Source organism: Mobula birostris, chromosome 2 (assembly GCF_030028105.1).
Source record: "Mobula birostris isolate sMobBir1 chromosome 2, sMobBir1.hap1, whole genome shotgun sequence".
NCBI lineage: Eukaryota > Metazoa > Chordata > Chondrichthyes > Myliobatiformes > Myliobatidae > Mobula > Mobula birostris.
The window spans coordinates 137,597,421-137,619,836 of NC_092371.1; the positions used below are offsets into that span (position 1 = coordinate 137,597,421).

General features: G+C 42.3%; 1 protein-coding gene across 6 annotated transcripts in view; it reads right to left on the reverse strand.

Annotated features, from left to right (window-relative positions):
* Positions 1-22,416, reverse strand: part of pex7 (peroxisomal biogenesis factor 7) — a 97,809-nt gene that overhangs the window by 3,172 nt on the left and 72,221 nt on the right. For 2 of the 6 annotated variants that reach the window (XM_072249291.1, XR_011883875.1), the window contains 2 exons: positions 2,971-3,070; positions 360-416 (listed from right to left, as the gene is read on the reverse strand). In XM_072249291.1, coding sequence (XP_072105392.1) covers positions 360-416; positions 2,971-3,070 — 157 coding nt within the window. Of the gene's footprint in view, positions 1-359; positions 417-446; positions 1,297-2,970; positions 3,071-17,322; positions 17,594-18,956; positions 19,097-20,737; positions 20,802-22,416 lie in introns of those variants that run through there. The other 4 variants (XM_072249299.1, XR_011883876.1, XM_072249306.1 and 1 more) reach the window with 4 other exon arrangements.

Here is a 22,416-nt window from a genome sequence, read left to right on the forward strand (position 1 = left end):
AGGAGCTATATTTATCCTGCTACGGGTCTTTCTTCTTTAATAAACTGAGTTTTTCTTCTTTAATTTCCAAAGCAAAGCGATAGCAATAGCATTCACGGAAATTTAATGTTCATTCTGGTCACATCAGACTGCACTACCTTTCTCTCAAAGGATGCCCCAACGGGTCACCTGGTTGTCTAGTATGTGTGTATGTATATGTGTATATATATAAAACTGCTGAAGAGCTTCATAACTTTTCTCAATAGCTAATGCTCATTATGAGCTGCATATAAAGAATACAGTCTTAAACAGAAATATAGTTTTGGGAAGTGGAACATGATGTACTAAATTGCACAATGATGCCAAATTTAATGACTAACTGTAAGGCAAGATGGAATATAGATCTTCACAGTCTCATCCCAGGCACAATCAGCCACCTGTAAGGAAAGTACAACAGATTGCATGAGTTAGAAATAGCTCTATCATTACCAATCTGAAAAAAATGGTCAATGAAAATACATCAAACTATGATGACAACAACAAACGTGGAAGTCGGGATGACATCATGTCCATTTGGGTTTATTAATAAGTAAAATTGCAAGTCTCTGTAAAAATTGTTTTTTTTTTTTAAGAGAAGCCTAGCTCAATCTTTTATGGATCCACATACCATGGGTTCTACTGGATTAGCATATTTGCAGAAAAAAATGCCAAAATGGATTGCATGCTGATTTACAATATCCTATCACATACTTAAAATTATGCTTCAGGAAGACCTCAACTGAAAAGGTAGACTGGAGCAATGCAAAGAACTGTAAACGAGAGGGGTAGTGTAAGAAGTTTTTAACCACCTTTGACCCAGCCATGTTATCTACCTAAATTACACAAATATGCCACTTCCCATCAGTATTTTGTTTACTCACAACCTTCTTAATAATTTTGGGAATATATCACTGCATTAAAGATGCTACAAAATGGAAATTATTGCAGGCCACAGCCAGATACTACCGGCCAGTGGTGTAGTTGTATCAGCATCGGACTTCGAGACAAATTCAAATCCAGCCAGCTCTTTGCACGCTTTCCATCTGTGCTGGGTTGCGCTTCAAGCTAGCAACTCAGCCTTGTAAAAAATAGTCAAATGCTACGGAAGTGGCAAGCATGCCACCAGATATGCCACAAGGCGTGAAAAGGAACAACAACAGCCAGATACATCAGAGCGGGACAGAAAATCTAAGTTGCAGGCAACATGAGGCCAGAGTCACAACTGCGGACTTACCATAGCTGCGCTTCAACGTAGTTACCCAAACTGTTTGTTGGTTTCTACGTATAGAGGAAATCAAGTTGTGAATGTTAGTGCCATATGCCCGATTGGAAAATGTGCAAGTGCTTCATTCAGATCTTGGGAAGAGAAAAGGTAACAGAGGTGTACATCTCCTGCATTTGCATGGAGAAGTGTCTGACTAAAAGGAGTGATAAGAGAGGACCAGTGAGTTACTGAGGACATGGTTGCTTCAGAATGCTTAACGGGGAGGTGATAGAAAGGTATATCTGATGGTGGAATCTTGATGAAGTTATTGGAAATTGGGCAGGATCATCTATTGAATGCAAGGTTTATGTTTGTTGAAGCCTGGAAGTACACTCATCCCAGTCCAATCTTCCCTTCAAACATTAACAGATTGAAATCAGTAAGGTGCTGACTTCCCTACTGAAAATCAGCCCAGATGAATATCTGAGCAGAAACAGGTTAAGTATGTTTTAAGCAAATTCACTCCATTGCTTGTTCATAACCTGAGCAATTTGCCTCTGCCACAGAGTACATTTCACTAGGCTGACACACTCCTATACCTAATGCCCATTCCAGGAACAAAGTGAATGCAAAACAATGAAAATGATGCAGGAAAATATTTAAAATGTTCAATCCCTACCTCAACATATTCTAATCACCTTTATTTTTAATCAATTGCTTGACTGTAATGCAGCAGTTTAGTTTTTCTTCACCTACCATTTAATTACAAAATGTGATGGTGGAATCTAACTGCCCACACTTATCTTAATCATGTTTGTTCATTTTGATAAGTCTGCAGTGAATGTTGCCAACAGTTGACTCTACATTAATTCATTCAGGAACACTACAACTGATCCATTAACTGATTTAATTCTGGTTCCACGGCTGCTGTCTCCAATTCATCAATGTTCTTTATCCTCAGCCTCAAGGGAGCTTTCACAGCGCTCTTGGGACAATCTAATAAATCAGCTATAGATTATGGAGCTAATTCACTAACTTTATACTCCTTCGAGAAATAGGAGTTGAAGTACAGGAAAAGGCTTTAATTTTGTTTTCTGTGCACACAGACTACATCTCTGACTAAGCACAAAATCTGATGAGATCATTATTTGTGCATTGTTGTTAAGCAAATGCACAGTGTAACTGATTTCTTTACGGTAATAGTGATACCATCTTGCACACAATTAATTTTCAGTAGTAAAGTACAAACATTGTCCCTACACCTATTGAGAGTTTTGTGTTCATTATGACACAGTTCAGGTGATGCATACCTAATTCTGGCTTTTCAGAGTTGAGCAGCTGCTCCAAATTGCACAGATTGCACAAAGTCATATAGGCTTTTACACTTTGTTGTGTTGTACACAATGATTTTCCTGTAGAACATGGCAGATAATGGTCTGGAGTGGAAAGCATGATTCATTGTTCCACTGCCCCAAAACATCACTCTGAGATCAGATACTGTCTGTGCAGCCAAGTCCAAAATACATGGAATCAGGTTGCCCACCGAAATACAACGAAAATCAAATTTAGTCATGAAGTCAGAATAGACGCACAAGCTGCAAAAATGTCCTGTTTCATTTAGCTTTACTAGGTAATTTCCCTTCAGCATTTTGGCTCTGCTATTTTGTTCCAAATCAGGGATCTGGAGCCTGTTTACAGGTTTTGAACTAATTCATTTTGACCAGCCATTGAAGCAGTTAGTCACGTACCTGACCAGGGATATGTATGCTGAAATCAAGTCCACATACAAATTCTGTGTGGTGTTCCAGTGTTTCAAGCACTGAGTCAGGCTTGGAAATATCCCAAAATCTATGAATGAAAACAAATAAATGCAATTAAAGTAATTGAATAGACTTAAAATCATATTTTAAAGTTATGACACAGTTAGTATTCCATTGCACAAACTGACCTCCATAAAGTGTAAATGGACTGCAACTCTTTGATAAGCAGATGTAACGCTACACATGTTGGATATTGCCCCCTCAGATATCACAGGGGAAATAATTATAGTTCTGATTTGTCCCACTAAGATATTTTAAGATGTCTCTTTTTGTCTTTGTTCAATAAATGGAATAGCTACCTGTTCTGTAAGCTGAATCTACTGTAAGCCTCACTACAATAAAGCCATAGGAAAGTACAGCACAGCAACAGGCATTTCAGCCCATTTACCTATCCAAACTTCTATTAAATGTTGAAATCAAGCTTCCCCGATCCTTTGAGTGAAGAGGTTTCCCCTCATGTTTCCCATGAATTTTTCACCTTTCACCCTTAAACCATGACCTCCAGTTGCTGCAACCAACCTCTGTGGAAAAAGCCTGCTTGCATTTACCCATCTATACCCCTCAGAATTTTGTATTCCTCTATCAAATCTCCTCTCAGCCTTTTATGTTCTAAGGAATAAAGTCTTAACCTATTCAATATTTCCATATAACTGAGGTCCTCCACACCCGGCAACATCGTTGCAACTCACACAAAAAATGCTGGTGAGCGCAGCAGGCCAGGCAGCATCTACAGGAAGAGGTACAGTCGACAATTTGGGCTGAGACCCTTCGTCAGGACTAACTGAAAGAAGAGATAGAAAGAGATTTGAAAGTAGGAGGGGGAGGGGGCGATCCGAAATGATAGGAGAAGACAGGAGGGGGAGGGATGAAGCTAAGAGCTGGAAAGTTGATTGGCAAAAGGGATACGAGGCTGGAGAAGGAAGAGGATCATGGGAAAGGGGGGGGGAGCCCAGAGGATGGGCAAGGAGTTATAGAGAGAGAGAAAGAGAAGAGAGGGAGAGAGAAAGAGAAGAGAGGGAGAGAGAGAAGGAGAGAGAAGGGAGAGAGGGAGGGTGAGAGAATAAATAGATAAGGGATGGGGTACAAAGGGGAGGTGGGGCATGCAAGTTAGAGAAGTCAATATTCATGCCATCAGGTTGGAGGCTACCCAGATGGAATATAAGGTGTAGTTTCTCTGCACTTTCAACCTTATTTACATCTTTCCTGTTGGTAGGTGACCAACACTGCGCACAAACCTCCAAATTGGGCCTCTCCAATGTGTTGTACAACTTCAACATAACATTCCATCTCCTTTACTCAATACTTTGATTTATGAAAGCCAATGTGTCAAAAGCTTTCTTTATGATCCTACCTACCTATGATGACACTTTCAAGGAATAATGGACCCGTATTCCCAGATCTCTTGTTCTACTGCACTCCTCAGTGCCTCATCAGTCACTGTGTAATATCTACTCTGGTTGGTCCTACCTAAGTGCAAAACCTTGTACTTGTCTGCATTAAATTCTATCCGCCATTTCTCTGCCCATTTTTCAGCTGGTCCAGATCCCACTGCAAGCCATGATAGCCTTCCTCACTGTCCACTATACCCCCAATCTTGATGTCATTTGCTCAAATTTGCTGATCCAATTAACCACGTTATCATCTATGTCGTTGATATAGCTGACAAACAACAAGGACCCAGCACCAATCCCTGCAATACTCCACTAGTCACAGGCCTCCAGTCAGAGAGGGAACCAGCTACTATCATCCTTTGGCTTCTCCCACAAAGCCAATGTCTAATTCAATTTACTACCTCATTTTGAATGCCTGGTGGCTGAGCCTTCTTGACTAAACCTCCCATGGGGACCTTGTCAAACGTCTTTCTAAAGTTCATGTAGACAACATCCACTGTCTTGCCTTCATTAACTTTTCTGGTAATTTCCTCAGAAATATGTTAAGACATGACCCACGATGCACGAAACTATGCTGACAATGTTTATCCAAATACTCATATGTCTGGACCCTTAGAATACTTTCCAATAACTTTCCCACTACTGATGTCAGGCTCACTGGCCTATAATGTGTATTTATTTCAGTACTGGAAAATATATATTTTTAGTATTTTAAAATATTCATTTTTGTGATGTAGTTGTTACTCTTAAACAGCCCCATTAATACTAATCCCAATTGCGTAATAGGGTGGGGGACTTTCTTCTTGAAGCATGACCTGGAACTCAGAGGTACTTTCTTAGAAGTTTGCAAAGATCTGGCATGTCATCTAAAACTTTGAACACCTTCTATAGATGTATGGTGGAGAGTACTGGTTGCATCACAGCTTTGTACAGAGACACCAATGCTCTTTAATGGAAAATCCCACAAAAAGTGGTGGATATGGCTCAGTCAATCATGGGTAAAGCCCTCCCCACCATTTGAGCAAATCTACAGTCAGCTCTGTTGCAGGAAAGCAGCATCCATTTTCAGGGACCCCCACAACGCAGGCCATGCTGTTTTCTTGCTGCTGCCATCAAGAAGGAACAGGAGAGTCAGGACCCACACCAGCACATTCAGAAACAGTTATTAACTCTCAACCATCAGGCTCTTGAACCAAAGGGAATAAATTCACTCAACTTCACTCATCCACCACCAAAATGCTTCCACAACCTATGGAGAGGCTTTCAAGCACTGTTACACTTTCAAAAGCATCTCACCATCTCACGTTCTTGATATTTCTTGGTAATTTATTTATTATTATTGTTCCTTTTTGTATTTGCACTGCTTGTTTTCCTTTGCACATTGGTTGTTTGGCTGTTTGTCCATACTTTGCGGGGCAATCTTTCATTGATTATATTGTATTTGTATTTATTGTGCATGCCCGCAAGGAAATGAATCTCAGGTTGCATATGATGTCATATATGTACTTTGATAATAAATTTATTTTGAACATTGATCAGGAGCAGTATGATGCAGCAACAACTTAGTAGAAAACATCAGAAGACAATATGGGATAGAGTTCACATGGGTAATGACAGCAATTTGCAATCTTTTCAGGGCATTATTTGTTGTTGCATTAACAGTCATAATACAACAGTTTTTATCAATACAAGCTTATTTTCAGATTTTCAAAACTAAACAAATATATGAATTGCCATGATTGAAAATGAACTCGCGTGCTCCAGAGTATTTGTACAGGGCTCTGGATTACTGGCATTGTAAATAGCCATTCTGCTACCATATTCCAGCTGCTGATTCTGCAACCATTTTAGAAAAAAATCCAAGATTAATGCTGAAAATATGTTTTGAAAATAAATGACTAGTAAATGTAGTGGGATCTGTAGCATTCAGAACCCTAAACACATTAAGTGTAATTTCAAAATCTGATCATATATTTTTAGATGAATGAAGTAACTACCCTATGGCTAGCAAGTAATTGTTAATTAGCATAAATCACAGTCTATTTCCATTTCCACAAATCTTATCTGATTCCAACCTTTCCTCAGTTGAGCAGCTACCAAAATATACAACCATACTCTTGTTATTTCTAGATTTAACTATTCCCACATTCAATGGGCTGGGTTTGTTCAAAGGGAAAGGATTCTACCCTTCACAGAGATGAGGTCACCCCAGTCTGCTGCTTGCCCTAATTCATGAGATGTCCAATTTACTCATTACCCTGGTGCTCGTTGATATACACAGTGAAGCAAGTTTTAAAATCCAAAAACCTCCATCATCTCTTATCATTGTCCTTCTGTAGATGTCTGAAATCTTTGTAATTAACATCCTCCTCCAGCTTTCTCATTTTACTTCTTTGATTATTCCTAAATTTAACGCTCTACAATACCTATTGTTTAGACTAAGCTTTTAATAACTTGCCCAAATGTTTGTTTTTTGGGCTCCAGATCAAATCTTATTTAATAATGATCCTGGAAATCGTTTGGAATCTTTTGCTATGTTAAAATAAATACAAATATTAAGTGTGAAACAGCTTGTATGTTTGCTTCAATAGATGCAGGGGCTTCCTTAACTGTCCAGTTTCAGACCAATCCCAAGATATCCCAATCTCCCTTAAATGTTAGCACCAGAGTACAATAAAACCCTGATAATGTGGCCAGCTTCAGACTTTGGTAGCACTGGATTAGAAGATCTTCTGGACTACTGAATGCTAGAACTATTAGTACCCTTTTATGACAAAAGCACACTTTTATTTCACTTTTTAAAAAATATTACACATAATACATGTAAAATACATTTTCCATTAAACCCAGGGAGGAGGAAACACTCTAGACCCAGGCTCTGGCAACAAACTTCCCTGTTCATCCAACCATCTTCCTCCCCTACTCGCCCTGCCCACCTACCTGCACCCACTCCCTCTCCCTGACCACCACCCCCCACACACCAGACCTCAATCCTGGCTCTGAACCACGGTCTGGATCCTCACTCTGGCTGCACTCTGGATTGAAGGCCCAAGCCACACATACAGCTGAAGCTTGCTTTTCAAACATCCAAGCTCACATTCCAGACTAACAAGGTGGCAAATCATCAGGATTCCCTAACACAGATTATTGGAGTTTACCTATCATTGCTCCCATTGAACTGAAATAGCAATGTTTGTGATTAAACAGTGTGATCAGCTTGGTTTTTGTATGGACAAGCACTGGAAGTACAAAATCTCGACAACTAACAAGATTCATTTTTTTTTGTTTCTTCATGCATTTCGCTAATTTACATCCCCCACGCTTCTGATTAATTTCTATATTGAATAGAGCCAGCTAGATAAGCACTTTTTTCAATTGAGTTAAGTATAAGAGCATATTATGGATTTTCTACATGGATTAGGTCCAAAAAACAACAATTTGCTGTGCAGCCCTAGACAAGATAGCTTTTCAGAGCTCCCTTGGTGGAGATTTTACAATCATAAGATATCTGGGCACCTGTCACCACTGGAAGTTAAATGCTCCATGCTGAAGAATTTAACTCATGCCCACCAGCAACTAGTTATCAATATGTGTAAAGATGTTCTTGTCTTTTAAACTTTATTACATTCTTGGAGTCATAGAGAAGTACAGCCCAGGAACAGACCTTTCAGCCCATCTAGTCCTTGCTGAACCATTTAAACTGCCTACTCCCAATGATCTGCACCTGGACCATAGCCCTCTATATCCCTACCATCCATGTACCTAACCAAACTTACTTTAAATATTGAAACTTAGCTCACGTGGACCACTTGCGCTGGCAGTTCATAGAACATTCTCACAACCTTGAGTGAAGAAGTTTCCCCTTGTTACATACACCTGTTAGGGTGCATTCTCCAGATACCTTATAAGGTAACCATAGCCTTCAGCCAGGAGCAGATGTCATCAAGTGGTTCCCAACCTTCACAGAGTGTTTCGACCCTTAAACGCGACACTCTCCAGTTGGTGGACCGGCAGGCAAGTGGTGGCCAAATCACTGCCCATCTGCTCCTGGCTTCCAGCTCCCCTCCTCTCACCTACTCCAAATCCAACAAGAGGCTCGTTCTGCCTCTTCCTCCATCTTACGAGCTGCTTGTTTTTTCCTTTCGTCCAGGCTCAGAGCTGACAACCGCCATGCTGATTTGACTGGAAAACCTCTGCAGCCCATCTCCACGGGGAATAACCATGCCTGCCATCCCTTGTCTTTGCATTCCTCCACTAAGGGCTGGTACTTCAAGGCCTTTCTCTCATGGGCCTCTTCCCATCCCTCCTCCCACAGCACAGTCAGCTCAACCAGAATTATTTTCCTGTCTTCAGTTGACCACAGTACAAAGTCCAGGCGTACGCTTGTGTGCACCACATCCGGGACCTGCAGCCTCCTTCCCACATTGACCTTCATCTCCCAGGACCTGGCAGTTAGCAGTAGATTAGGCTTTGGTTGTTTGGTTACGAAAGGCCTGGTTCCCTCTTTGATGAAAGTGATGGCCTTCCTCAAATCTGTGCCAGCCGTCCTCTTCTTGCATCTCTCTCGCTCTAGTGTGTCAGCAAGAGCCAGATGCACCTTATCATGGCGTCACCTATACTGTCCTTGAGTTAGAGCTGTTTTACACCCGGACAGTATATGAGCCAGTGTCCCCTTTTGACCACAGAGCTTACAGTTCGGGTCCTCTCTCATCCCCCATGTGTACAGACGTAATGGCGAACCAAGTGTGTTATACACGGGTCGCAAGATAACTCTGCCCATGAGATCTTGTGCTTAGGCAGATCCCATTTTGTCCAGGCACCCTGGGACCCTTGATCCACTGCCTTTGACATCTGCTTCTCTTCCTCACGGATCCGTACTTCTGCCTGTACCATGTCTTGACTGTTCCTTATGCTTGCGTTGCCCCACTGCTGGAAGTGAACTGAGCCAAGGTCTTGCCGCCCAACGCAGGGGTTGCTGATGATATCTCGCAGCTTCAGAAAATATACTGCCTGCTCCACAGCTGCGCTGGCTGGCCACTTGCACCCAGATCTGGTTGTAATGCCTGCTTGCTTTACCAAGACGTCATTGGAATCTCTCAAGCTTAATAAGGCTCTGCATTTTGCCACCTTGAATTCCTCCACGACAGATAACAGGGGAAGCTGCAGTTGCCCAGATCGAATATAGAGGCCCACTGAAGAGAAGCTTGGGGGAACTCCCAACCATCTCTGCAAGTACTGTTCCCCTTAAACTTTTCACCTTTCATTCTTAAACCATGACCTCCACTGTCGTCCCACCCAACCTCAGCGGAAAAAGGCTGCTTGCATTTACCCTAGTTATACCCCTCATAGTTTTGTGTATCTCTATCAAATCTGCTCTCAATCTCTACGTTCTAAAGAATACAGCACTAACCTTTTCAATGGTTCATTATAACTCAGGTTGTCCAGACCCGGCAACATCCTTGTAAATTTTCTCTGCATTCTTACAACCTTATTTACATATTTCCTCTAAGGAGATGTCCAAAACTGGACACAATACTCCAAATTAGGCCTCATCAACATCTTATACAGCTTTGACAGAACATCCCATCTGCAGCATTCAGTACATTGATTTATGACAGTCAGTGTGCCAAAACTTCCTTTACGACCCTACTTACCCACCTTTAATGAACTGTGGCCCTGTATTCCCAGATCCCTTTGTTCTACCACACTCCTCAGTGCTCTACCAGTTCAGTGTGTAAGACCTACCCTGGTTGGTCCTGCTAAAGTGCAACACCTCACACTTGTCTGCATTAAATTCCATCTGCCATTTTTCAGCCCATTTTTCCAGCTGATACAGATCCTTCTGCAAGCCATGATAGCCATTCCTCACTGTCCACTACACCACCAATCTTGGTCCACAAATTTGCTGATCCAGTTACATTAACATACAGATCATTGAAAAAGATTACAAACAACAAAGGACCCAGCACCAATCCCTGTGGCACATCACTAGTCACTGGCCTCCAGTCAGAAAGGCAACCCTCTATTACCACTCTCTGGCTTCTCCCACAAAGCCAATGTCAAATCCAATTTACTACCTCACCCTGAATGCCGAGCGACTGAACCTTCTTGACCGACCTCCCATGTAGGACCTATTCAAGTGCCTTGCAAAAGTCCATGTAGACAACATCCAAAGCCTTGCCTTCATCCACTTTCCTGGTAACTTCCTCGAAAAACTCCTTAAGATTAGTTAGACATGACCTACCACGCACGAAGCCATGCTGATATCCTTATTCAGTCCATGTCTGTCTAAATACTTATGTATTGAGTTGCTTAGAATACCTTCCAATACTTTCCCACAACTGATTTCAGACTCACCAGCCTATAATTTTCTGATTTCTGTGTAGAGCCACTTTTGAACATCGGAACAACATTGGCTATCCTCCAACCCTCCGGTACCTCTCCTGTCGCTAAGGATGTTTTAAATATCTCTGCTGGGGCCTCGACAATTTCTGCACTTGTCTCCCCTAGGGTCCGAGGGAAAACCTTGTCAGGCCCTGGGGATGTATCCAACCTGATTTGTCTCAGGGTAGCGAACACCTCCTTCTCTGTAATCTGTACAGGGTCCATGAAGTTGCCTCACTTCTGTAGACTCTGTATCTGCTTCCCAAGTAAGTACAAAGAGCGCATTTAAGGTCACCCCCATCTGTTTGGGTTCCACACATGGATTACCACTCTGGTCCTCCAGAGGGCCAATTTTGTCCCTAGCAATCCTTTTGCTCTTAACATATCTGTAGAATCCCTTAGGACTCTCCTTCACCTTGTCTACTAGAGCAACTTCATGCCTTCTTTTAGCCCTCCTGATTCCTTTCTTAAGTGTTCTCTTCCATTTCTTGTACTCCGTAAGCACCTCAGTTGTTCCGACTTGCCTATACCTACTATGCACCTCCCTTTTCCTCTTAACCAGGACCTCAATATCTCTTGAAAAACAAGGTCCCTACACTTGTTATCTTTACCTGCCTGTCCCAATTCACACTTGCCAGATCATTTCTGATACCATCAAAATTGGCCTTTCTCCAGTTTAGAATCTGAACCTGTGGACCATATCTTTCCATATTACTTTAAAACTAAAGGCATTGGGGTCCCTGGATGCAAAGTGTTCCCATACACAAACTTCTGTCACCTACCCTGTCTCATTTCCTAATAGCAGATCCAATATCTCATGCTCTCTCATTGGGACTTCTACATACAGATGAAGAAACTTTCCTGAACACATTTGGCAAACTCTATCCCATCTAGTCCTTTTACAGTATGGGATTCCCCATCAATATGTGGGAAGTTAAAATCACCTGCACTGTAACAACCTTATGTTTCTCGCAACAGTTTGCAATCTCTCTGCAAATCTGTTCCTAGGACTGTTGGGTGGGACAGTAATATAGCTCCATTAACGTGGTCATACCTTTTTTTATTTCTCAGTTCCAGCCAAAATGCCTCATCCGTCCAATTTTCCAGTCTGTTCTGACAGAGCACTGCCGTAACATTTTCGCTGACTAGTAACGCCACCTCTCCTCCTTTAATCCCTCCTGCTTTGTCATGTCTAAAACAATGGAACCCTGGAATACTGAGCTGCCAGTCCTGCCCCTCCTGCAACCAAGTCTCGCTAATGGTCTCGCAGATGGAGTTTAATACAGACAGGTGTGAGGTATTGCACGTTGGAAGGACAAACCAACGTAGAACATACAGGGTTAATGGTAAGGCACTGAGGAGTGCAGTGGAACAGAGGGATCTGGGAATACAGATACAAAATTCCCTAAAAGTGTCGTCACAGGTAGATAGGGTCATAAAGAGAGCTTTTGGTACATTGGCCTTTATTAATCGAAGTATTGAGTATAAGAGCTGGAATGTTATGATGAGGTTGTATAAGGCATTGGTGAGGCCGAATCTGGAGTATTGTGTTCAGTTTTGGTCACCAAATTACAGGAAGGATATAAATAAGGTTGAAAGAGTGCAGAGAAGGTTTACAAGGATGTTGCCAGGACTTGAGAAACTCAGTTACAGAGAAAGGTTGAATAGGTTAGGACTTTATGCCCTGGAGCATAGAAGAATGAGGGGAGATTGATAGAGGTATATAAAATTATGATGGGAATAGATAGAGTGAATGCAAGCAGGCTTTTTCCACTGAGGCAAGGGGAGAAAAAAACCAGAGGACATGGGTTAAGGGTGAGGGGGGAAAAGTTTAAAGGGAACATTGGGGGGGGGGCTTCTTCACACAGAGAGTGGTGGGAGTATGGAATGAGCTGCCAGACAAGGTGGTAAATGCAGGTTCTTTTTTAACATTTAAGAATAAATTGGAAAGATACATGGATGGGAGGTGCATGGAGGGATATGGTCCGTGTGCAGGTCAGTGGGACTAGGCAAAAAATGGTTTGGCACAGCCAAGAAGGGCCAAAAGGCCTGTTTCTGTGCTGTAGTTTCTATGGTTCTAACTATTTCTACTTTATATAGGCTGTGTATTTTTACGTGTTATTTGGTAGGTTTGGCAGCTTCATAGTTTAAAGGTTACTGGAGAGCGCGTTTATGCCAACGTGCTTGCGTGAGATTTTCTGCCGGGACCGCTTGCATGAGATTTTCGCTATGGAGATCTGTGCAGGCAATCGTTGTAGAGAAGTATTTCTACTTTATAATAGGCTGTGTATTTATCATATCATTCCTGCTTTTACTATATGTTACTATTATTTTAGGTTTTATGTGTTATTTGGCCTGATTTGGTAGGTTACTTTTGGGTCTGCGAACGTTCACAAAATATTCCCATATAAATAAATGGTAATTGCTTCTTCGCTTTACGATGTTTCGGCTTACGAACTGTTTCACAGGAATGGTCTACCTTCGGATGGCGGGGGAAACCTGTACTGTGTGCAGTTTTGGGCTCCTTATTTAAGAAAGGGTGTGCTGACGTTGGAGAGGGTTCAGAGAAGATTCACTAGAATGATTCTGGGAATGAGAGGGCTAAAGCTTTAAGTTCCTAGGGGTCAATATCACAAATGGCCTGACTTGGACCAATCAAGCAGAGTCCACCGCCAAGAAGGCCCATCAGCGCCTTTACTTCCTGAGAAAAAAGAAGAAATTTGGCCTGTCCCCTAAAACCCTCACTAATTTTTATAGATGCACTGTAGAAAGCATTCTTCTAGGGTGCATCACAACCTGGTATGGAAGTTGTCCTGTCCAAGACCGAAAGAAGCTGCAGAAGATCATGAACACGGCCCAGCACATCACACAAACCAATCTTCCGTCCTTGGACTCACTTTACACCGCACGCTGTCAGAGCATGACCCACCCAGCCAACACACTTTTTGTCCCTCTTCCCTCCGGAAGAAGGCTCAGGAAGTTGAAGACTCGTACAGCAAGATTTGGAAACAGCTTCTTTCCAACTGTAATAAGACTACTGAACAGATCCTGACCCGGATCTGGGCCGTACCTTCCAAATACCAGGACCTGCCTCTCGGTTTTTTTGCACTACCTTACTTTCCATTTTCTATTTATGATTTATAATTTAAATTTGTAATATTTACTATCGACTTGTACTCCAGGGAGCGGGAAGAGCAGAATCAAATATTGCTGTGATGAGTGAATGTTCAAGTATCAATTGTTTGGTGACAATAAAGTATAAGGTAACATATGAGGAACGTTTGTCCGCTCTTGGACTGTACTCCTTGGAGTTTAGAAGAATGAGGGGGGACCTCGTAGAAACACTTTGAATGTTGAAAGGCATGGAGAGAGTGGATGTGGCAAAGTTGTTTCCCATGGTGGGGGAGTCTAGTATGACAGGGCATGACTTAAGGATTGAAGGGTGCCCATTCAGAACAGAGATGCAAAGAGACACAGGGTGATGAATCTGTGGAATTTGTTGCCACAGGCAGCAGTGGAGGTCAAGTCATTGGGTGTATTTAAGGCAGAGATTGATAGGTATCTGAGTAGCCAGGGCATCAAATGTTATGGTGAGAAGGTGGGGAGTGGGACTAAATGGGAGAATGGATCAGCTCATGATAAAATGGCGGAGCAGACTCAACAGGGCGAATGGCTGACTTCTGCTCCTTTGTCTTGTCTTATGGTCTTCTTTGTTAGATCAACATCCCGAACAGTATCCAAAGTGATATACTTGTTGTTGAGGCCGACAGCCATAGGGGTACTCTGCACTGGCTCCTTAACTCCTTTCCCCTTCCTGACTGTCACCCAGTTTCCTGTGGCCTGCACTTTGGGTGTAACTACCTCTCTATATATTCTATCTATCACTCCTTCAGCATCCTGAATGATCTGGAGTTCATCCATTTCCAGCTCCAACCCAGATTAATGTTGATTGTTAGAAGCTGCAGATGGACACAATTCTCACAGGTGTAATTGTCAGGGATATTGGAGGTCTCCCTGCCTTCCCACATCCCACAGAGGAGCATTCCAGTATCCTACTTAGCATCGTTACTGTTCTAGGTAAGCAGGTATAAAGAGGGAAGGAGAAAAGAAACTTAACCTAGAGCTTTTCTTTTCTTTGTGTTCTCTGCCTGAAGCTTCAAAGAGCTAAAGCCTTGAGATCACCACTCTGACTATGTCCACTCAGACAATGGCTGCTGTGCTTGCCCCTGACTTCCTTTAATTTGCCCTTGCTAATCAATTTCAACATGGATTGGCTGCTGGTGAAAGCTCTATTATGCTGCCAAATCCACTACTCCCTTTTTCTACTCGGGCAGTGGACTTGAGTGAAATTTCCTCCATTCAAAACTTCTTAAGTGTGCTGTTTTTCATATTATCAATTATAAAATAAATGTGCTGTAAAATACCACTAAATACCTTGCACGTTTCATTAATTAATTCACTCCATGTGTTACTGAGAAATGGCTGAGCGCACTGCATACAGCAAAGGCTATGCAACAGACAATATCCAAATGTAGTACTGAAGACCTACTTTCAGGAGTTAGTGGCCTCTCAACACAAGCTGTTCTACTACAGTTAACAATATTGGCATTGACTGGATAAGGTGGAAAATTGGCTGGTATGCCCTGTACACAAAAGTAGGACATAACGAAGGTGGCTAATTACTACTTAATCTGTTGCCGAGCTATCAAATGGTGCACTAATAATATGGCTACAAGAGCAGATCAGAGTTCGGAATCTTGAGGCGAAAACCTCACTTCTTAAATCCTCAAAACATTTCTACCACAAGTAGAATATTCACCACAAGTCTGGATGAGTGCAGCGTCAACGTTTGAAAAGCTCGACTCCATACAGAACCTAGCAGCCCACTTGATAGGCACCCCAACCACACCGATACACAGTAACAGTAGATTGCACCATATGGTGACTGCAGCAAGCCACCAAGACCCCTTAGACAACACCCACATCCTCTACCAGCTAGAAATGTACACACCTAAATGAAAATCTTGCAACTAGCAGGTCTAGAATTCAGCTCATTGATCCATGTTTGAACCAAGAGTGTAACGAAGTGAACAAACATCCATGGCTGAAGTCATACCACACAAAAGAAGACACAAGAGATTGCAAATGCTAGAATCTGGAGCAACAAACAAATTGGCAAGTTGAGTGCAAAGGAAATAGTTGTGGCTGTTGAAGAAAAATCATCCAGCCCCACAACATCAGGGCAGAAATTGCTCACCTTCACCTGCATTATCAGTGATCTTCTTTCCAGCATTAGGTCAGAAGTGGAAATGTTCACTGATGACTGCACTGCTTTCCACTCTGTTTGAATTTAAATGAAGTAGCCCATGCCAACATGCAAGACACTGAAAATCTGTTCATTATCTACAAGGCATACTTGCCTGGATGACTGCAGCTCCAACACACTTAGGAAGCTCCACGTCATCCAAGACAAAGAAATTCTCTTGACTTATGTTTTCTACACCATAGTAGCCATTCATTCCTAAGCCAAAAACACATTATCAACAATGTGCACTGCAGTTCCTCCCCCGCCCCCAAAACTACTCTGACAGTATCTTTCAAACTCATATCTCTTAATAAGGAGCACATGGGTGGCAAGTACACAGCAACACTGCCACCTGCAGGCTTCCCTTCAAATCACACACCATTCTGACTTGCTCAAAGATGTATGTAGAAATACATACACCTTAGCCAAATACATTTAAACTCAGTTTTTCACAATTCCTGACATTTAATCCTAGAAAACATTCCCTGTTGTAGGTCAGTTAGGATCACTATTTTAAGAATGTGAAATGTCAGAATAATAGTAGAGAGAATGATTTATTTCAGCTTTTATCTCTTTCATCACTTTCCCAGTGGGTCAGAAGTTTACATACACCTTGTTAGTATTTGGTAGCATTGCCTTTAAATTGTTTAACTTGGGTCAAATGTTTTGGGTAACCTTCCACAAGACTCTCACAATAAGCTGCTGGAATTTTGTTCCATTCCTCCAGACATAACTGGTGTAACTGAATCAGGTTTGTAGGCCTCCTTGCTCGCACATGCTTTTACAGTTCTGCCCACTGTCATGTACATGCAACTCTGCAAAAATCTCAGCAGCAATAGAACACACCTGGAGTCTGCTCTTGCTATTAACAAAACACTATTTTATTAGTAACTATGTCGTATAGTAACTTATACCAGGTAAAACAAGAGTTAGTGGTGTAAAGATATAAATTCCCAAACTTCAAACTTAGGTGGTGAGTGATACAGTTTTACAATGGTGTGGTAAGGATATTCAGTTCAGTCCACAGAAAGGGGGGGGGGGGAGGGGGGGGGAGGGGGGGGGAGGGGAGGGAGGGAGGGAGGGAGGGAGGGAGGGAGGAGAGAGAGAGAGAGAGAGAGAGAGAGAGAGAGAGAGAGAGCAAGAGAGAGAGAGAGAGAGAGAGAGAGAGAGAGAGAGAGAGAGAGAGAGAGAGAGACTGACTTGTAATCCACGTAGACAGGTGTCGTCGATCCTCTTCGATGTCCTCCCAAACTTCCAAGTTAGCCAAACGTGACCAACTTAAGAGCGCCGTCTTCAAGTGATAATCTACCAACCCAGGCAAGGGTTAGACACAGTGGTAGACTCCACAGGGTCGCTCTTTCAGGCACTAATAATCACAGATCGATTCCCCTTAATTGATCCTCAGTCCTACACTCGTGGGCACCTGAAAGTGTAGTGGTAATTTTGCCACACCTTAGTGCGTCTGCGTGTCCTGCAAAACAAGCAACTACGCTGGTTTAAATACTATTGTGCCGAACACCAGCTGTCCATCATGTAGCTCCTCCCCTCTCTCTCTGTAGGAACTCAGAAGCTGGCAGTGTCCTTGCATAAATCTCAAACAAACCGTGAGCAGTCTTTGCCCCTCTCTCTCTCTCTCTCTGTAACAAGCTGTTCGTGCTATACAGCTTTCTCTTTCCCACAGGCAGGGTTCTTAAAGGCACAGTCCATAATGAGTAAAATTTAAGATTCCATCACACCACAAATTTTCTATCGGATTGTCAGAAAATTATGTCAAGTCTGGTTCATCCTTGGAAGCAATTCCAAACACCTGATGGTACCACGTTCATCTGTACAAACAATAGTACACAAGTATGAACACCATGGGACCACACAGCCGTCATACCTCTCAGGAAGGAGATGCATTCTGTTTTCTAGAGATGAACGTACTTTGGCACATAAAGTGCAAATCAATCCCAGAACAACAGCAAAGGACCTTGTGAAGACACTGGAGGAAACAGGTAGACATGTATCTATATCCACAGTAAAACGAATCCTATACAGGTTTCCCCCGCCATCCGAAGGTACAGCGTTCCTATGAAATAGTTCGTAAGCCAGAATGTCATAAAGCGAAGAAGCAATTACCATTTATTTATATGGGAAAAATTTGTGAGCGTTCGCAGACCCAAAAAGTAACCTACCAAATCATGCCAAATAACACATAAAACGTAAAATAACAGTAACATATAGTGAAAGCAGGAATGATATGATAAATACACAGCCTATACAAAATAGAAATACTTTTCTACAATCATTGCCACACTGTTCTCCGTAGCGAGAATCTCACGCAAGAGCTCTCGGCAGAAACACGGCACATGTGCTCCTGGCAGAAACACTCTCTCCAGTAACCTTTAAGCTATGAAGCTGCCAAATCATATCAAATAACACATAAAAATACACAGCCTATATAAAGTATGTACAGTGTAGTACCACTTACCAGAATCGGGAAGGCAGCACCGAGCACACTGATGATGGTGTGTTAAGCTGAGTTGTCGGAGGTTGGGTGGTGCAGTGGACCCCAACCTCCGGGCAGCGACCGATACCGATCTGTGAAGCATGCAGCGGTACAGCGGTAGCCGGGACGCACCCAGCACATCTTTAAGAAAAAAGCCAAAATAAACAAGCTAATTAATTAGGTGCCGCCCGGCACGTAAATGTCGGCCCAGATGAGAGGCGATTGCCAATTGCCTCGGCACCTAATTAATTAGCTTGTTTATTTCGGATTTTTTCTTAAGGATGAGTTGGGTGCGTCCCGGCTACGGCTGCATTCTCCGCAGCAATGTATCGGTCCGCGGCCCGGGGGTTGGGGTGGTGCGACACTGGGGTGTCATCTCATCGTCTTCTGTTTCCATCAGAGCAGGCAGGTCATCTTCTTCTAGTCTGTCTGCCTCGATGTCGAAGGCTGAGGTTCGTCGTCTGCTGTGGCTGATGTGGAAGGCTTAAAAAACGACAGTATGCTTGACTGCTTAGCTTCGCACATTTTTCTATCATACATTTGTAAGCACTCCTGCAAATTTGCCCTAAACCTACGTACCCTTTCAAAATTAAAGTCATACTTTTCTGCAATCATTGTTGTCAATTGCAGCGAAAATCTGCTTCACTTTCAGTTCCTGGACGACTTCACTTTCAGTCCGTTCGCTACTGCATTTGGTTTCAATTGTTATCCTTTCCTCTCCCAATTGCATCAGCTCTTCATCTATCAGTTCTTGGTCATGGGATGCCAAAACCTCTTCAACATCATCTTTGTCAACTTCCACAAGCCAAACTCACTTTGTCCTTACTTCGTTCACCACGATCAAAACGCTTAATTATGTCTAGTTTTACGCTAAGTGTAACACCCTTACGAGCTCTTTTAGGCTTTTCCGATACCTTAGAACTCATCTTGCTAACGGATGCTCATGGGCATGTGTTTAAGCAATGTCGGCTAGAATGCAGGTCTGGGGGAGGCACTTGGCTGCTCGGGGCACACTCTGCCTTTTATCGCGCGCTGCTTTTTTTGCGCACTGCCTTTTTTTGTAACAGTGAAAACACCTTCTGTTAGTGAAAACAGGTAACTAATGTAGGTCTTTCGTAACAGCGAGGTTCCGTAAAGCGAATGTTCGAAAAGCGGGGGACACCTGTATCGACATAACCTGAAAGGCTGCTCAGCAAGGAAGAAGCCACTGCTCCAAGACCGCCATAAAAAAGCCAGACTACAGTTTGCAAGTGCACATGGGGACAAAGATCTTACTTTTTGGAGAAATGTCCTCTGGCCCTGATGAAACAAAAATTGAACTGTTTGGCCATAATGACCATCATTATGTTTGGAGGAAAAAGGGTGAGGCTTGCAAGCCAAAGAACACCATTCCAACCGTGAAGCATGGAGGTGGCAGCATCATATTGTGGGGTGCTTTGCTGCAGGAGGGACTGGTGCACTTCACAAAATAGATGGCATCATGAGGAAGGAAAATTATGTGGATATATTGAAGCAACATCTCAAGACATCAGCCAGGAAGTTAAAGCTCGGTCGCAAATGGGTCTTCCAAATGGACAATGACCCCAAGCATGCCTCCAAAGTTGTGACAAAATTGCTTAAGGACAATAAAGTCAAGGTATTGGAGTGGCCATCACAAAGCCCTGACCTCAATCCGATAGAAAATTTGTGGGCAGAACTGAAGAAGCGTGTGCGAGCAAGGAGGCCTACAAATCTGACTCAGTTACACCAGTTCTGTCTGGAGAAATGGAACAAAATTCCAGCAACTTACCGTGAGAGGCTTGTGGAAGGCTACCCAAAACAATTGACCCAAGTTAAACAATTTAAAGGCAATGCTACCAAATACTAACAAAGTGTGTGTAAATTTCTGACCCACTGGGAAAGTGATGAAAGAAATAAAAGTTGAAATAAATCACTCTCTCTACTATTATTCTGACATTCTACATTCTTAAAATAAAGTAGTGATCCTAACTGACCTAAGGCAGGGAATGTTTTCTAGGATTAAATGTCAGGAATTGTGAAAAACTGAGTTTAAATGTATTTAGCTAAGGTGTATGTAAACTTCTGACTTCAACTGTACACTAGAAATAGTTTAAGTCAACTCACTTCCTTCTTCTTTAAGGTTGAGTAGATCTAGGCAAGAAATGTTGGCTTGCAGCAACATCCAGATCTAGGAAAATTAATATATTTAAAAAATTATGGAAAAGAATTTCCATTGCAAGAGAGATGAGGCAAAATATTTGCACATATCATGCTCTGGTTAGCATGCCCTAAAAATCTGATGGAAGCCTTCCACATCTTTCCTAACCAGGTGAAGGTGCATCCGAGAAAATTACTACAGCAGAAAGAAGCTGAAATCAGTAGAGGAACATGTTCAGTGATTTCTCCAGGACTGGCAAGGTGTGAGAATGTTGTGCGACTTCACAATGCTCCTGCGTGCCATATGCTTTGCAACATTTGAACTCGCCAAAACGTTGAAAAACAATTTTAAAAAGAGGCCATTCATCTTCCCTAAAAGGGACTGGTCTCTCTTAAGATGCTCAACAATTGCAAAACAAATACTCACCGTTTACACAAGTGTTTCTCAGAAAGATAATTATGTCTATTTTATAGGAGAAGAAGGAATTGCCTGACTAAACATAGTCAAAAAGGAAGCACTTACTGAATAGGAATTAATGGAAGTGAAAAGGAAAATTTGCTTTGAGAGTGTTGGTGAGAAAATTGAAGTACGATTCTTGAAGACATCTGAAGAAGATGAAATCCGTCATGAAGCACCATCGGCATCCAGGACATGCCCTCTTCTCATGGTACAGGAGCTTTAAGATGTACATCCAACATTTTAGGTACAGGCTTCTCCCCTTCACCATCAGACTTTTGAACAGTCCATGAACCTATGAACACTTCTTCACTATTTTGCTCTCTTTTTGAACTTTTTAATACATTCTTATTGTAGCTTAGTAATTTTTTATTCATTGCACTGTACTGCTGCTACAAAACAACTAATTTAATGACATAGGTCCTGATTCTGATTCTGGTAGGTCAAACAATGGAACACCAGCGACTAGCAAAGATTCAAATTCAGAGATAGCTGGGGTTATCATACTAGTGTTGCTTCTCTGCAACAGTTATGATATAGGAGGGAGATTAAAAATCTGGTTGAATGGTGCCACAACAACCTCTCACTCAAAGTTAGCAAGACCAAACAACTGACTATTGACTACAGGAGGAAAAAAACTGGAGGTCAATGAGCCAGTTCTTATCAGGGGATTGGAGGTGCACAGGGTCAGCAACTTAAATTATCATATCAGAGGATCTGTCCTGTCCAGCATGCAAGTGTCATTACAAAGAAAACATAACAGCACTTTCTTTGTTTCTTCCTATTTTCTTAGAAGTTTGCACAAATTCAACATGCCATCTAAAACTTGGAGAGGCTTCTACAGATGTGCAGTGGAGTATATCTGACTGGTTGCATAACAGTCTGGTATAGAAACACCAAGACCAAAGAGCAGAAAAGCCTACAAAAGGTAGTGAATACAGCCCACACTATCACAGGAAAAGACCTCCCACCATTGAGAACATCAGAAAGGAATGCTGCCACAAAAAAGCAGCATCCATCATCAAGGACCTCCGCCATCCAGGCTATGCTCTCTTCTTGCTGCTGCCATTGGGAAGGAGGTACAGGAGCCTAATGTCCCACAGGAGCAGATCAGGAACTGTTATTACCCTTCAACCATCAGACCCCAGAACCAGCTTGAATAACCTCAACACTGGACTGATTTCACAAC